A 15,229-nucleotide genomic window follows, 5' to 3' on the forward strand; every position below is an offset into this window, starting at 1 on the left:
ACATAAAACAGAGTGGCACGGCGACCTCCGGGTGCTCTGGGTTCCCTCACAGTCCAAACACATGCGCTATAGGGGAATTGGGTAAAAAAATTGGCCGTAGTGTATGAACTGCTGAAAGTTGCAGGGCACTGATTTCATTCACTCCTCACTATTTTCAGCACATACAAATCAATGATAGCAGAAATGAGTGTCCACTAATACATGATTCCTGCTGACTCAGATGCAATAAAGCACATGAAGTCATAATGAAGGCTTCTTGCACACTTTACAGTCAGCGAGGGAGCATATTAGTCACTCTGAGAAATGAATAGTGGATTATTAAAGCGCTGAAGCATTATTCTCCTGGGGTTAAAAGAGTGTACACTTAATACTTGACTTGCGATTTTCCTTAATCTGAGCGTATGAATGCTAATAGACGTCTTTGCCCTGGTTTATTTGACTTGCCGAATGGAAAAAGTCATACAAATTAAAGGAAAATGGAAGAAAGGAGACGGGAATGTCTGTTTAAGTCATGTCTCCAGATGATAAGTGAGCTTGTTGCATTGTTTTTTCCAGCTCTACTCGATCTGAAAGGTATTTACTCCCTGACGAAAGCATTTATTCTTTACTTTTCAAAGTCATCTCAATTGTTTTGGCTGATTTCTGGATTTAGGAGAAGTGTTATTCAAGACCTTAACTTTTTAATGTGTGAATAAGTTTGTGTATTTGTATGTTTTTATAGTATGGTTAGTGTAATAACTAGTGTGCTTTTGCTAACTTACCAAAAAAAATGCAATGGATATCAATTGTGACTGACTATATATATTTGTATAGGATGCGAAATGCCTCTCTGATGTCTCTAGAGTGTGTGTGTGAAGTTTAAGCTGAAAATAGCACACAGATAATGTTCTCTATCTGTCTGAAACTGACCCTTTCAGGCTTTGATCCTAATTGTGCCGTTTTGGTGACTGTCGCTTTAAATTCAAATGAGATTGTGCTCTTTTTAGAAGAGGGCGGAGCTACAAATGCCTGTGTGTCAGCATAGTGGCAGATTCAAAAACAGGATTACCGTTATCTGTGCTTCAGTCTATGGAGACTCCTGTCGCTGTTCATTTGTGCTTCATCTAAAACTCCACATCTATAATCCTGACATCATCTTCAGCAGCTCAAACACTCTAATGGCTAATGGGCAGACGGCTGCTTCTCACTCAGGGCTGCTGTTTATGGTTATAAGGGATTGATGGGCAGTAGTGGGCGGGGCTTTCCCCTTCTGATGATGCATACAAAGGGAGAATGTCAATCACAGTGTTTCTGCAGACTGTTTGAGATCATAAACAATAGAATGAATACATTTTGACCATTAGAGGCTGGATATATTCACACACTGCTGATTGTGTTTAAACCCCTTATAAAGGTGAACTTTGCACAATAGATCTCCTTTTAAAGTACTGGTTCCTTAATGAATGTGTGTTTGTTGTGTCCAGCAGAGGGTGCGGAGCGCCTGGCGGCGATGCGCTCAGATTCTCTGGTGCCCGGCACACACACTCCACCCATCCGCAGACGCAGCAAGCTGGCCAGTCTAGGACGACTCTTCAAACCCTGGAAATGGAGAAAGAAAAAGAGCGACAAGTTCAAGCAGACGTCTGCAGGTACAACACTGCACACTTCTGATGCTGTAGGAATTCCCCTTCAGCTCACAAAGTCAGATTTTTGTTATTGACATTTGAATCAATAAAACAACAATTTCAAAATCATTTGAGAAAAAGAAACAAATTGTCAGAGCTCACCGCACCATTGTCATGCATTAACATTATGCACAATCTTAATCTGTTTTACACCATGTTATTATACACCAATGACTGTAAAAAACGCGACAGCCCCTTTTCCCATTGAACGCCTTGAGGGCAAAACGCCTGCTTGACGGGCACAAACTGTCGCAAAAGACTGCTGAAATTGGAGCCTTGACATGCGCAGAAGGACTGTCTGATGGAGCCAGAGGAGGAGCCGCGAAAATGAGCGGAGTCGAGCTTCCAACCAAACGCTTTATGTAAAATCAACCACGCCCCCCGAACTTCTCAGCATGCGTTTGCTGTCATATCAACACAAATGGATGTAATAACGTTAACAAATATGAGGGTTTTATATATTCAATCGCGCCAGCTCCGGGCCGCAGCGCATAACCTACTCGTGGCGTCGCGGGCTGATTCCGGCTTGCTCGGCCACAGCATCTGGCTCTCGATTGACTCGGGCTGGAATCGGGCAGTGAGTCCAGGCATCCGGAGTAGGTCCAGCAGAGGTAGTCAGTCGGAGCTCTGAGGGGTAAGTCTCCGGCAGGCGAGAATCTAGCCGGAACTGGCCCGAGTGTATTTTGCTATCTGGGTGGTTAGGCGTGTATCAGCAAACTAATAAAGCTCGAAAAAAGCCCTGACCTTAGCGAATAAACAGTGTTCCACCAGGATCATGTATGTCAGAAACTGTAGTTTACTGCTGAACTCATTTTGTCATGGTAAAATAACACAGAAATCGAATAATAACACTTCAGTCTCCTGCCGAAGCTCAGACGCGCTGCTTTGAGAAACTGTCAATCACAGCTGTCAATCACGATGACACGCCCAGCATTAAATTACTGCTAAAAACAAACTGTTTACAAAAATGAAGATCTGCACCTATTTCAGCACAATAACCAGTGCCTTAATCCACCAGAACCATCTTTCAGGACATTTTATTGCAAGTGTAATACATTTTTTTATTTGGGCTCAAGTCTCCTTCATTAACACGGAGGAGGCGGGCTTTATGACTTGTACTGCAGCCAGCCCCCAGGGGGCGATCTAACGGCCGAGACCTTCACTCAAACACAGGCTTGCGGCACACTTTGTTATACAAGCATACATAAGCAAATACAGATGGATTCAAGTTCACTCCTAATTTTATTCATATTTTTATGTGCATAAAATAAGTCGTAATAGGTTTAAAAAAATACAAAATTAATAAATAAATTGGAGTGGAAGGGGAAAAAGTAAATAATCGCCATAGTCAAACAGCAAATATTAAGTTTAGATCAATCTGCTTTATGGATCTCAGCATTGGCTGCCAAATAAAATATAATTTTTAAGTTTACATTTATTTTATAAAAAGAAAAACATAAAAAAAGTTTGTCAAAAATGTAATAAATTAAAATACAAATGTGTAATTGAATTGAAATTAATTGTGTATGTATAAGTCATGTCTCCTGATGATAAGTGAGCTTGTTGCATTGGTTTTTCCAGCTCTACTCGATCTGAAAGGTATTTACTCCCTGATGAAAGCATTTATTCTTTACTTTTTATAGTCATCTCAATTGTTTTGGCTGATTTCTGGATTTATAACAGGGCTCGAAATTGCGAACATTTTGGTCGCATATGCGCCCGAAATTTTATCTATGCGACCTTAAAATATATTTGGGAGCATTTCTGCGAGTGCTTAAAACTGTTGTGTGCGACCAGTTTTTACTGCAAAATGTTCCGCACATGCGCGGATTCGGGAGACATTCACGCAGAATGCATCTCTAAGCTGTTTGTCTGTACTTGAAAAGCGAAACGCAGCGCTCGGGAATGGATTAAAAAAGTTGTCATGTCAACTTGCTGCAGTAAACAAAGCCTAGTCCGTAATGTTTGCCCCGCCTTCGCGCTCTTCTTATTGGCCCACCACTGCTCTAGCACTAAACGCGAATGATTGGTTAATATCAGCTGTCAATCACTCAGCGCCTTCTGGCTTCGGATGACAGAGAGAGCTACAACCGCGAAAAATTGTAAAGCGCTGAAGATGAGAATGAAGATCACATAACACTGACAGATTTAGTTTTAGAAACCATCTAGTTACAAATAATGACACATACTGATCATGTGCTGAATGTTAATCCACCATCTACACTTTTCCAAGAGTAGAAGACTTATTGGCTTCAAGTCCGCTATGAAAAGTGTGTGGGATGGAGTTTTCAGGTAACTGTTTGCCACATTTAGCACGAGAGCTTCTGTTTAATATAAGTCTTTTGCCTTCATATAATCGCCAGATGCTGTCCGCCGTGCAAGGGGCAGCTATATGTCAAATTTAACACCACGTACACCATCACAAACGGGCTTGCACTGAGTAAACTAACATCGCTACTCCTAAAAAGACTAGTATTGCTGTTAACATGTATGCATATAATAAGGTACAGTATGTGTCAAAAGCATCAGTGCGATATCCGACAGTCAAAAGTGAGAACATCAGAGTTATACCGTTAACAGATTCATTCATGCAGTGTGTGCAGGGCCGGTGAGCGCTCCGTGTATGCTATGTTCACTCAGTTTTGTTATAAAAATGTATTTTCTTGTGATAACGGGATTTCGTTGAGACATATTTTCCTCACGCTTGCATATATTAATATTATTCTTTTTTGCTTGTTAGTTTGATTAGTGTTGATTTCCAATACAATAAATATGTTTGTATAAAACTTGTAGTAACGGTGCTCATAATTGGTGGGTGCGACTAAATTTTGGCTGATGAGCCTAAATTTTTAAAGTTAGGAGCACCGGTACTACCAAGCAAAAAGGTTAATTTCGAGCCCTGTATAAGGAGTGTTATTCAAGACCTTGACTTTTTAATTTGTGAATAAGTTACTGTCGCGATGGCAAGCAGCTGCGTTGTTTTTTATAAATTTATTTAAAAAGCGCATTAAAGCTGAGATACAACCTGAAAGATGACAATACAACATTTGTTACCATAATCATCAGCATTTTTAATAGTTCATTTTACAGACTTAAAATATGCTGTTGTTCTATCGCGCCTTCTAGTGGCTGTTTCCCAAATTACACTAGATTGTCGCCTCTTGGTCATTTTAAGCTCTTTAATTATAATAATGTTTAACAATTGTTGCTGTATTTCAGATTTAAAACAAAACAGCGTTGAAAAGCAAACTCAATAACTAATGCATGTTGTTGTTGTTGGTGATTTTTCAGTGCTGGAGAGGAAGATGTCGATGCGTCAGAGCAGAGAAGAGCTCATCAAGAGAGGCGTGCTGAAGGAAGTCTATGAGAAAGGTAAGAGAAGAAACAAGAACACACGTTTGCATGATGCGCAGTCATGATGGAAATACAGCGAATGCATCAGCTTCAGAACAGGGCTGTAAAACTCAGATTAGGTGTGTTTGACTTTGGCTGTCGCTGGATCAAATGTACTGGCTGCTTATAATTAGGGAGAAATTAAATCAGACCCTTTCTGCTTTCTGTAGCGACAGTTGTGCAGTGTTTGCGTGCTTTAGCACTGATTATGTGGATTTGATGCTATATCGGTCAAGTACACATCCATTTGGGGCATTTCAGTAAGCAACAGAAACTAAATAAATACAGCTTTTTCATGTGTGTGCGTGAAATTGACGAAAATATGTTGTTTTTTTGTTAAGAACAGTAAATAAAAGTTATACAGCTGAGTATGTTTGTGTGCACCCTGTAATGAATAAATATATTATCATCAGATACTCAAATTATTCAAATTACTGATTCTAATTGACTGAGTTAATAAATAGTTGAAATAAAACACTATAATCATAACCTGACCTTTCCTAAATATGTGCGTATTTCTTTTTAACATTGATATTTTATTAAAATTGCAAAACACAAAAGTGCTGAGTATTTCTGTCTTCATTTACCATAGCTATCTAAATGATCACAACATGACAATATGTCATCTTGTATGAGAATGGTCAGAATGACCGCTATGCTAATTCTAGTAGTTATACACTCACTGGCCACTTTATTAGGTACAACTGTTTGTTAACGCAAAATTCTAATCAGCCAATCACATGGCAGCATCTGCTGATCTTCTGGGATTTTCACGCACAATCATCTCTTGGATTTAAAAGAAATGGTGCAAAAAAGAGGAAATATCCAGTGAGCGGCAGTTCTGTTGGCGCAAATGCCTTGTTGATGCCAGAGGTCAGAGGAGAATGGCCAGACTAGTTACTCAAATAAGCACTCGTTACAACCGAGCTCTGCAGAAGAGCATCTCTGAACACACAACACGTCCAACCTTGAGGCGGATGGGCTACAGCAGCAGAAGAGCACACCGGGTGCCGCTCCTGTCAGCTAAGATCAGGAAACTGAGGCTACAATTCACACAGACTCACCAAAACTGGACAACAGAAGATTGGAGAAACGTTGCCTGCTCTGATGAGTCTCCATTTCTGCTGACACATTCAGATACTCGGGTCAGAATTTGACCTCAACATCATGAAAGCATGGATCATCCTGCCTTGTATCAGCAGTTCAGGCTGGTGGTGGTGGTGTAATGGTGTGGGGGAGATTTTCTTTGTAGTCTTTGGCTCCATTAGTACTAATCGTGTCAAATCCACAGCCTACCTGAGTATTGTTGCTGACCATGTCCATCATTTTATGAGCACAGTGTACTCATGTTCTGATGGCTACTTCCAGCAGGATAACGCACCATGTCATACAGCGTGAATCATCTCAGACTGGTTTCTTGAGCTCGACATGGAGTTCACTGTACTCAAATGGGGTATTGGGATATAGTGGAACGGGAGATTGGCATCATGAATGGACTGTGTGATGGTATCATGTCAATATAGAGCAAAATCTCTAAGGAATATTTCCAGCACCTTGTTAAATCTATTTCATGAAGGATTAAGGCAGGTCTGAAGGCAAGAGGGGGTCCAACCCAGCACTAGTAAGGTGTACCTAATAAAGTGGCCGGTGAGTGTAGAATTCTGGTAATTCCAGTGTTAAGTGTAATTTGTTTAGTTATGTCATTTTAAATGCAAAGATGACATTGTTGTGACAACTTGATATAAAATCTTATTAAAAGTTTCATTGCTCTCTCAAATCATTTTTAAAAGCGTCATTGATATTTAATGACATTTTAATAACAAGTTCAGCTTGTACCACTGTTGATGAGGTCAAAATAAATAAATAAATAAATAAATAATCATGACATATTTAAAATGGCTTCATGACAATCATGTTTATGACAGATTTATGACAAGTTTTGTTGCCTTGGTAATAGGGATTAGAGATGCGCGGTTGGCGGTTATAGCCGCGGACTCCGCGGATAAACCGCGGATCGGGCGGATGACGTTACGAAAAAATAATATTTTAATTAAATTCGGGCGGGTGGCGGGCGGTTGTACTGTTTTTATAGGCATAGCTGGCGCACCAACGAAAAAGCCTATGACTGACTTCACAGAATGGGAGGAGGAATCGGATACACTAATTCTGGATGAAGTACAGAAGTATTCCTCTACAAACTTCCGTATAGACGGATCAGCAGAGGAAAATCTACTTTCCTTTAGGGAGAAATAAGGCCAGACATTCCCACGACTGCAGCACCTTTCCAAGAGAATTATATGCATTTCAGCAACAAGTGCTGCGAGCGAGCGCTCCTTCAGTGCAGCAGGGCGCATTATAGTGGCTATGCAGGCGCGCCCGTCTGAATCCTGACACTGTCATACATGCACTTAGCCTGGTCAGACTTTATGTTCGCTCAAAGAGGGATGGCAAATCTATTTTTCTAATTTAATTTCTAATTGTGGGGGTGACTGAACCTATAAGGCTTAGGCACGATATGACGTTTTTATTAAAAAATTTTTCAACTGTTTGCCAAAGCATGCGACTATAGCCTATATGCCTACATTAAGATATTTATGTTAATATTTTTTTACTGCCTGTTATTTCTTTTGGCATATAAAATAGGTATTGTCTGATAGAGATATCAATAAAGGTTCATCTTGTCGCAGAACTGGTGTTCTTTCCGATTTCTACAAGCTCAATAACATCCACAGCAAAAAATAAAAAATAAATAAATAAAAAAATAGTCGAAAAACTGTGCCCATTAATTAGATGTGCAAGGCAAGCAGGTACGTTTTTGGGGTTGCTATGGACAACTACAAATGTAAACATTATTAGGCTATAATGTAAATGACTTATTATTCTATCTATTTACTAAAAATAAAGTGAAATAGGCATTTAGTAGTAGGCTAAATAGCAGCATGTTGAAATGATGTGTCAATGCGTTTTCTATTAGGCTACAATAAAAAAAGTTGTATAATACAGTGCGTTTAATTTAGGCTATTTATTTACTTTTGTCCCTGTGCGCCGATTGGAGACGGAGTTCACTGCTGATATTCTGAGAGCTCGGGTGCTTCTCATTTCTTATTTGTACATCCTCGTTTCCTTTCCTTGCTTTCTTTCCTCTTGTTTCCACCCCACCGGGATAACGGTACGAGGGAAGGATGCAAGGAAAAGAAGGACCGAGGAATCGAATCAAGTGAAAAGACACGTCCTCGTATCTTTAGCGTCACTTCAAAGCGTCGTCAATTAATGACTTGCACGTTTGGATTAACTGCATGTCTACATTAAAGTCATTCTCTATTCTATAATGAGCAATAAAGAAACATTCATTTAATAATAAAAAGGAATAAGCCATTCAAATAAAGAGCCTAATCAGCAGATGGCGGGCGGGTGCTGTTTTAAAAATTGGTCAAAAATGTTACTGCGGATGGATGGCGGACGGATGATGAATTTTGTTATGCGGTTGCGGATGAAATAATAGCCCATCCGCGCATCTCTAATAGGGATGCTCATAATAACCGATCCACCATTAACCAAAAGAGTGCACTTTTACCGATTAATGGTGTCAGTTAAATGATTTATATATATATATATATATATATATATATATATATATATAAATCGTATATATACACACACAGTTGAAGTCAGAATTATTAGCCGCCCATTGAATTTTTTAAAATAAAACTAATCAGTTATTAGAGATGAGTTATTAAAACTATTATGTTTAGAAATGTGTTGAAAAAAATCTTCTCTCTGTTAAACAGAAATTGGGGAAAAATTATTCAGAGGGTCTAATAATTCTGACTTCATATACAGTGTATATATGGGTGTGTGTGTGTGTGTGTGTTGTGTGTGTATATATATATATATATATATATATATATATATATATATATATATATATATATATATATATATATATAATTTGATAATATTAAAATTTGTTTAATATTTGATATTTGTTGTTAATATTTGTTGAATTTGTTTAAATTTGTTTTATTTAGTTTATTCTATTTTTTGCTGTTAAATACACTGCAGGTACATGACGATGTTTTGTTGTTTGTTCTGTTGTTAATATGTTCACATGATAAAATAAATCAGTACTTTAAAATGCAATATTAAATGTGTCAGACACAAAATAGACACGTCAATTATGATAATTCAATATTAATCTGACGACTGGTTAACGGTTAATTATTTTTACTTTATTATTTGTTTTTATTTTTATTTTACTTGTTTCTTTTATTATTGTTTATGTAAAGCACTTTGAATTGCCATTGTGTATGAAATGTGCTATATAAATAAACTTGCCTTGCCTTTAATATTTGGTTAATGAGCTGCGTTTGTGTGTTGGCAAAATTATGACAGACAAAAGCAGGTTGTCATGTGTTTGTTTATGTCATATTATCAAAACAAACAAATCATCTTTCCCTTTAATGTCATAACTGAGCAAATGACACATAAATCTGGCTTTACTGAATAATACTCATAAAAATGCCTCAATTCAGCCGCCCAGCCTATTAAAGGCCCTCTTATGTATTTTTTAAATATGACATAAAACCGAAGTCACAACTATTAGCTCTCCTGTGAATGGAGAAAGTCTGATTTGTTTTATTTCGGCTAGGATAAAAGCAGTTTTTAATTGTTTTAAACTCATTTTAAGGTCAATATTATTAGCCCCCTTCAACAATATTAGTTTTGGATTTTCTCCAGAACAAACCACTGTTATACAATGACTTGCCTAATTACCCTAACTTTACCCTAATTACCCTAGTGAAGCCTTTAAATGTCACTTTAAGCTGAATACTAGTGTCTTGAAGAATATCTAGTCTTATATTATTTACTGTCATCATGACAAAGAGAAAATAAATCAGTCATTAGAGATGAGTTATTAAAACTATTATGATTAGAAATATGTTGAGGAAAATGTTAAACAGAAAATGGGGGAAGATATATAGAGGGCGGATAATAACTCTGGCTTTAACTGTGTATTTTATAATATCTTTAAAATCTAAATTTAAACTTTTTTAAAATAATATTGCCGTATTTTAGATTTCTACATGCGAGGGCGATGGTGTGATCAGAAGATTTTAGTCTCTACCATACAGACTGACTGAATGAGTGAGTGTTGATCTGTGTGTGTCAGCAGACGAGGTCAGCGGTGACAGTGCTCGTGTGTGTGTGAGTGATCTGGAGAGACAGACGGTCCTCAGTCCAGTGTCAGAGTCTGCAGAGAGCAGCGTCACAGCCACAGGTGTGTTACTCACTCCACATCTACAACACACTCACATCATACACACTTCTGCTTTCACTTCCAACAGTCCACCTATGGTCAAACCCGGAATTATTAATACCCCTGGCAAATATCAGCAAGTGCAAAATATAGGTATGAGTTATAACTAGTGGTGTAAAGTAACAAATTACAGTTACTCAAATGACTGTAATTGAGTAGTTTTTCTCAGGAATTGTAATTTACTAAGTAGTTTTATAACGGTGTGCTTTTACTTTCTCTTGAGTACATGTTTAGTGCAGTATCTGTACTTTTACTCCACTACTGTCCTTCAACCTGCAGTCACTACTTTATTATTTCCTGTCTGTGGTGATTAGAATATTCAGTCCTGTGATTCCTGTCCAATCAAATCACACATAGAAGGTAAATCGCATCATAATGAACTACCTCAAGACATGGACGATTTATAATATAAACTGCTTGGAAGCATTTAAAATGCCCACGATATCTAAAATCTCTACAGGCATTGACCCAGAGACTGTTTAGATGCAGGTCACTGATGAAAAGATGATGGATGTTTACTGTATGATAACCGAAATAGCCTTAAACACTGTCACCATGATGGCAGATTGACGTTGTAACCTAACGTCATGGGGACATTGCATTTTGTTTTGAAATGAAAATCGGATTGACGTCAGAACTTACCATCAGGCTGACGTCAATGACTTACATCCAACCTACGATCAAATAAATATCAACGACAAATGATGTTACAGCTAGACATTTTGTGGATGTTACCACTATGACGTCTATCAGACGTTGGATTTTGGTTGCCATACCTGACGAATAATGTCAGTATTTGACGTCAATATGACGTTGGTTTAAGATGTTGTGGATTTTGGTTATTTTCCAACACAACCTAAAATCAACCTAAAATCAACCAAATATCATCGTCATTTGACATTGTAATTGGACATCATAATAATGTTGTCCTTATGCTGTGTTCACACCAGATGCGGAACGTGCGGATAAATCGCGCTATTCAAGCGTAAATAGCCGTGTGAACATTTGAGGTTACTCGCTTCATTCGCGCGTCAAATTCACTTCAGAACAGACGCGGATTCCCGTGATGGGCGGGGCTTCTGTCTGCCCTGTGACTCTAGCTTCATAGCTAAAAGGCTAACATGGATTTTATGAAGACAATAACAGTGTTTATGTGCTTTATGAAGGATGATAAATAGCGTCGATACGTTTAGAGCCGTGTCTGAGTCCACTGCATCCTTTCAGAGGTGCATTCAGCTCTTTAAGCTCATAGACTCCTCCAGAAACTGAACCTGGCTGATGGAGGCTTTCAGCGGTGCTTCTGACTGAGCCCAGCCCAGTTTGATGAACTTCTTGTCTGCGTCTGCTGGGGGATTTCCCCTGGGACACCGACAACAGGCGATACATCACAATCAAGCCCCCACAAGAGCAAGCTCCTGATTGGTTAACGCGGCGCGAATGTCCGCTGAAGTTCTGATTTTCGAACGCGAGTGGTTCGCGCGAAACGTGCATTAAGCACGTCAAACGCACAAAACGCTCAATTCGCGCCATGCCATTCGCGCAATTCTCGTCATTCGTGCCGCGCCATTCGCGCCGCAGGATGTCTATTCGCGCGTTTGCATTAACTTAACATGTAAATCACTCGCGCTTGATGCGTGTGCCACGTCTGGTGTGAACGCAGCATTAGACGCTGGCTAGACACTGACTTTTGGTAACCTGACATCACAACCTAAATCTAACCTAATGTTAACATCTTATGATGTTGTGCGCCTGCTGGGCAATAACTAAATGCACTACAGAATGTTACGTTTACACACACGTGCACAAATTGTACATGTAAACACATCAGCTTTTACCAGCATAATACTCTCTACTCTTGAGTACTTTTGAAAAGGCTACTTTTTTACACACACACAGTTTGAGTAATATTTACAACAGAAACTTTTACTCTACTGCACTATATTTTTAGACAAGTAATGGTACTTTTACTTAAGTAAGATTTTTCAGTACTTCTTTCCACCACTGGTTGTGTAGTACAGATGGATGTACTATAAACATTATTCACAGGTTGTGTAAAGTATGATCAGAGATTTAAAAATTGATGAACACACTGTACAGCTAGCTATTAATAATCAGCAGGGTTCATACTGTCATGGAAAACCTGGAAATTTTGACATGGTGTTTTCCAGGCCTGGAAAAGTTTTGGACAAACAGAAAAACCCTCAAGGTTTTGGAAAAGTCATGGAAATGACATTTACATTAGTCATTTAGTCATTAGTGCACTCACACTAGAGCTTGTGCTTACGAAATTCTGTCGTATGACGCTGTGAAAAAGTGTGGTATTAAACAATATGATTAGACGCTAATAAAAGTGAGTGATTGCTCCATATTTTAAATTTCTTATTTTAAATGATCTTCTATTGGTCTCACGCAATCACCTGATGTGATTTCACAGGTAAGAATTCACCAAGCTCGAACTATCGTTTCTATTGAAATGTGTAACTTGTCACACATGCTTGTGTTGCTGGTCTGCTGCATTCGCATGCCTATGAATGAAAGTCCATGCAGCGAAAAGTGCAGTGTGATCACAGCTTTACAATAGAAGTAGTTTCACCTACTATTACTAGTTTAACAAACTATTACCATCATCTCAAATAATTTTGAAAAATATCTGGAATGGAGATATTACTCCTTTTCTTAGTGAAAACAATGTCTCACATAATTAGTGCTGTGTAAGCATCATCTATTTGACATAGATTTCAAGAGATCAAACTTACATATTGCCTGATAATAATAGCAGGTTTGGCATGCTGTCCCAGGAGAGAACCCTGAGCTCAGAGATAATTGAGCCCAGGGCTCCCGCCTGGTCAATGAGCATGTAAGTGGGTACGAGATCAGGAAGTTCCTAAGTGCGCCCCCTGGTAAAGGAGGAAAGGGGGTGGATGGGGGGATTCTTCAAAAAACGAAGATGAGGGAGTGATGTTAGTCGGGCTGTTTATAGAGAGTTTGGAATAATCCGATTGGCTTACTAAAGTTTATAAATGAGAGACCAGACGGGATCAATCATATCACATGCTCCTCTCGAAATTAATTAGTGAAATTTACATAGAAATAAATTATTAAACTAAAGAGATTGTTACTTGTTTTATGATATGATGTAATACATTTAAAAGTGTATTGTTTTTTTTTTAATAATTACCACATATACGCAGGGGTGGGTAGAGTATCCAAAATCTATACTCAAGTAAAAGTAACAAACCTAAAAGTTACTTGACTAAGAGTAAAAAAAGTATCCGATAAAAAAAAAATTACTCAAGTAAATAGTTACTAGTTACTTTTCATTATTATATATATATATATATATATATATATATATATATATATATATATATATATATATATATATATATACACACACACATACATACATAATAAGGAATCAAACAATACAGTAAGCCCACGGTTCAATACATTATCTTGGTTTTTTAACAGTTTTCGGTTCGGTTCAGTTCTCATGGCTTGACACCTGCTTGTTTTTTTTCTATAGGCAATAGGAACAGTAAGAGGTTAAGGAGAAAAAAAAATAAAAACGATTTATTTCAATACTCATTTTGTTTTACTTAAAAGCCAAGAAAAGTGCACTGGTTTCTAGTGTATTGAATAAAAAAACGAACACTGAAATCTCACAGCTGCTGGTTGCTCATGTACAAACTAGGAAACACATAAAATCCTGCACTTTAAAAAAATAAACATACATGTGAAGTTAATAAAGATGAATTGGCCATTAGAAATAAACATATTTGTACTTCAGTAAACATAAATAAACCATCTTCATTATCACGGTGCTGAAAAAATGCCAGACTGTAGTCTGTAACGCGGATCGAGTGCTTTTATAAGATGACAAAAGCCCACATCTCCAATCACCAAAAACGGCTGCAAATCTTCAGCAATAAACACTCGCACTGCCTTTGTTATTTAATGTGTCTCTCGGAACCCGTTGGGTTTGTTTGCTGGAAAGATTCAGCGATGGATTGTTGCTTACGGGCAAAACCGAAATGTCCTCACATCGCAGATTTAAAAGACGCCGGCGCTTCCTCGTACTGTTGCATTAACTTCACTTCGCCATGTTAAGGTGTGGAATGATGGTCAAGCGCCCCCTAACTTTAGAGCATAGTGATTGGATATTTACTCGTCGGGAAGAGTTTCCTCATCTCAGCTCATGGACTTACAGGCCCACATAATCAATTCGGGGAGATATAAAACATTTTTATATCTATAAATGCACACATATGTAAACCCTTTTTTTTTAGCATATTCAAACAAGAAGTATTAGCCTAAAGATTGATGTTTAACTCCTAGAATTTATGCTTATTGCTTTGTATTTAATAGACCTGTTCATTTTTGTGTTTATATTAACCTCTCATTTCCTCTTATTTCTCTCATGCATTTGTTATATATGTTATTCATAATTCTCCCTTATTGTTTAAAAAGGAACTACAGTTTGTAGAGACTGTGTTCTGTTTTATTTGTAAATGTTTTGTTGTTATAAATAAAAATAACAAAAAAATAAATAAATATGATGACGCCATGTGATCGGTCATCATGACTGCAGCAACTTTGAGTCCCGAAGTGTCCAGCTGTCCGTCTTGACGGCTCCGTTTTCAATTCCGCCCCCGCCTGCGCTCGGCTAATCTCGTTGATCACCGGCTGCAGCTGAGCTTCATGTCGAACGCACCTAGGCTGCGTCTGAAACCGCCTACTACTCAGTAGGTACTGCATTTGAATTTAAACGTACTACTCGGCCGTTAGAAAAGTACGCTCTATACAGTATGAATGTGAAAAGTATGAATGGAATTCGGACGTACTACATCCGCCA

The 15,229-nt window shown here is 38.1% G+C and overlaps 2 protein-coding genes across 10 annotated transcripts in view; both read left to right on the top strand.

Moving 5' to 3' along the window:
* The window catches only part of pycr3 (pyrroline-5-carboxylate reductase 3), a 547,472-nt gene that overhangs the window by 255,409 nt on the left and 276,834 nt on the right, over positions 1-15,229 (top strand). The window lies entirely within an intron of this gene.
* The window catches only part of phactr1 (phosphatase and actin regulator 1), a 59,965-nt gene that overhangs the window by 27,117 nt on the left and 17,619 nt on the right, over positions 1-15,229 (top strand). For 3 of the 9 annotated variants that reach the window (XM_073932117.1, NM_001353933.1, XM_073932113.1), the window contains exons 2-4: positions 1,464-1,628; positions 4,956-5,036; positions 10,231-10,335. In XM_073932117.1, coding sequence (XP_073788218.1) covers positions 1,464-1,628; positions 4,956-5,036; positions 10,231-10,335 — 351 coding nt within the window. Of the gene's footprint in view, positions 1-1,463; positions 1,629-4,955; positions 5,037-10,227; positions 10,336-15,229 lie in introns of all 9 variants that reach the window. The other 6 variants (XM_073932116.1, XM_073932112.1, XM_073932118.1 and 3 more) reach the window with 3 other exon arrangements.

This window comes from Danio rerio, chromosome 20 (assembly GCF_049306965.1).
Source record: "Danio rerio strain Tuebingen ecotype United States chromosome 20, GRCz12tu, whole genome shotgun sequence".
NCBI lineage: Eukaryota > Metazoa > Chordata > Actinopteri > Cypriniformes > Danionidae > Danio > Danio rerio.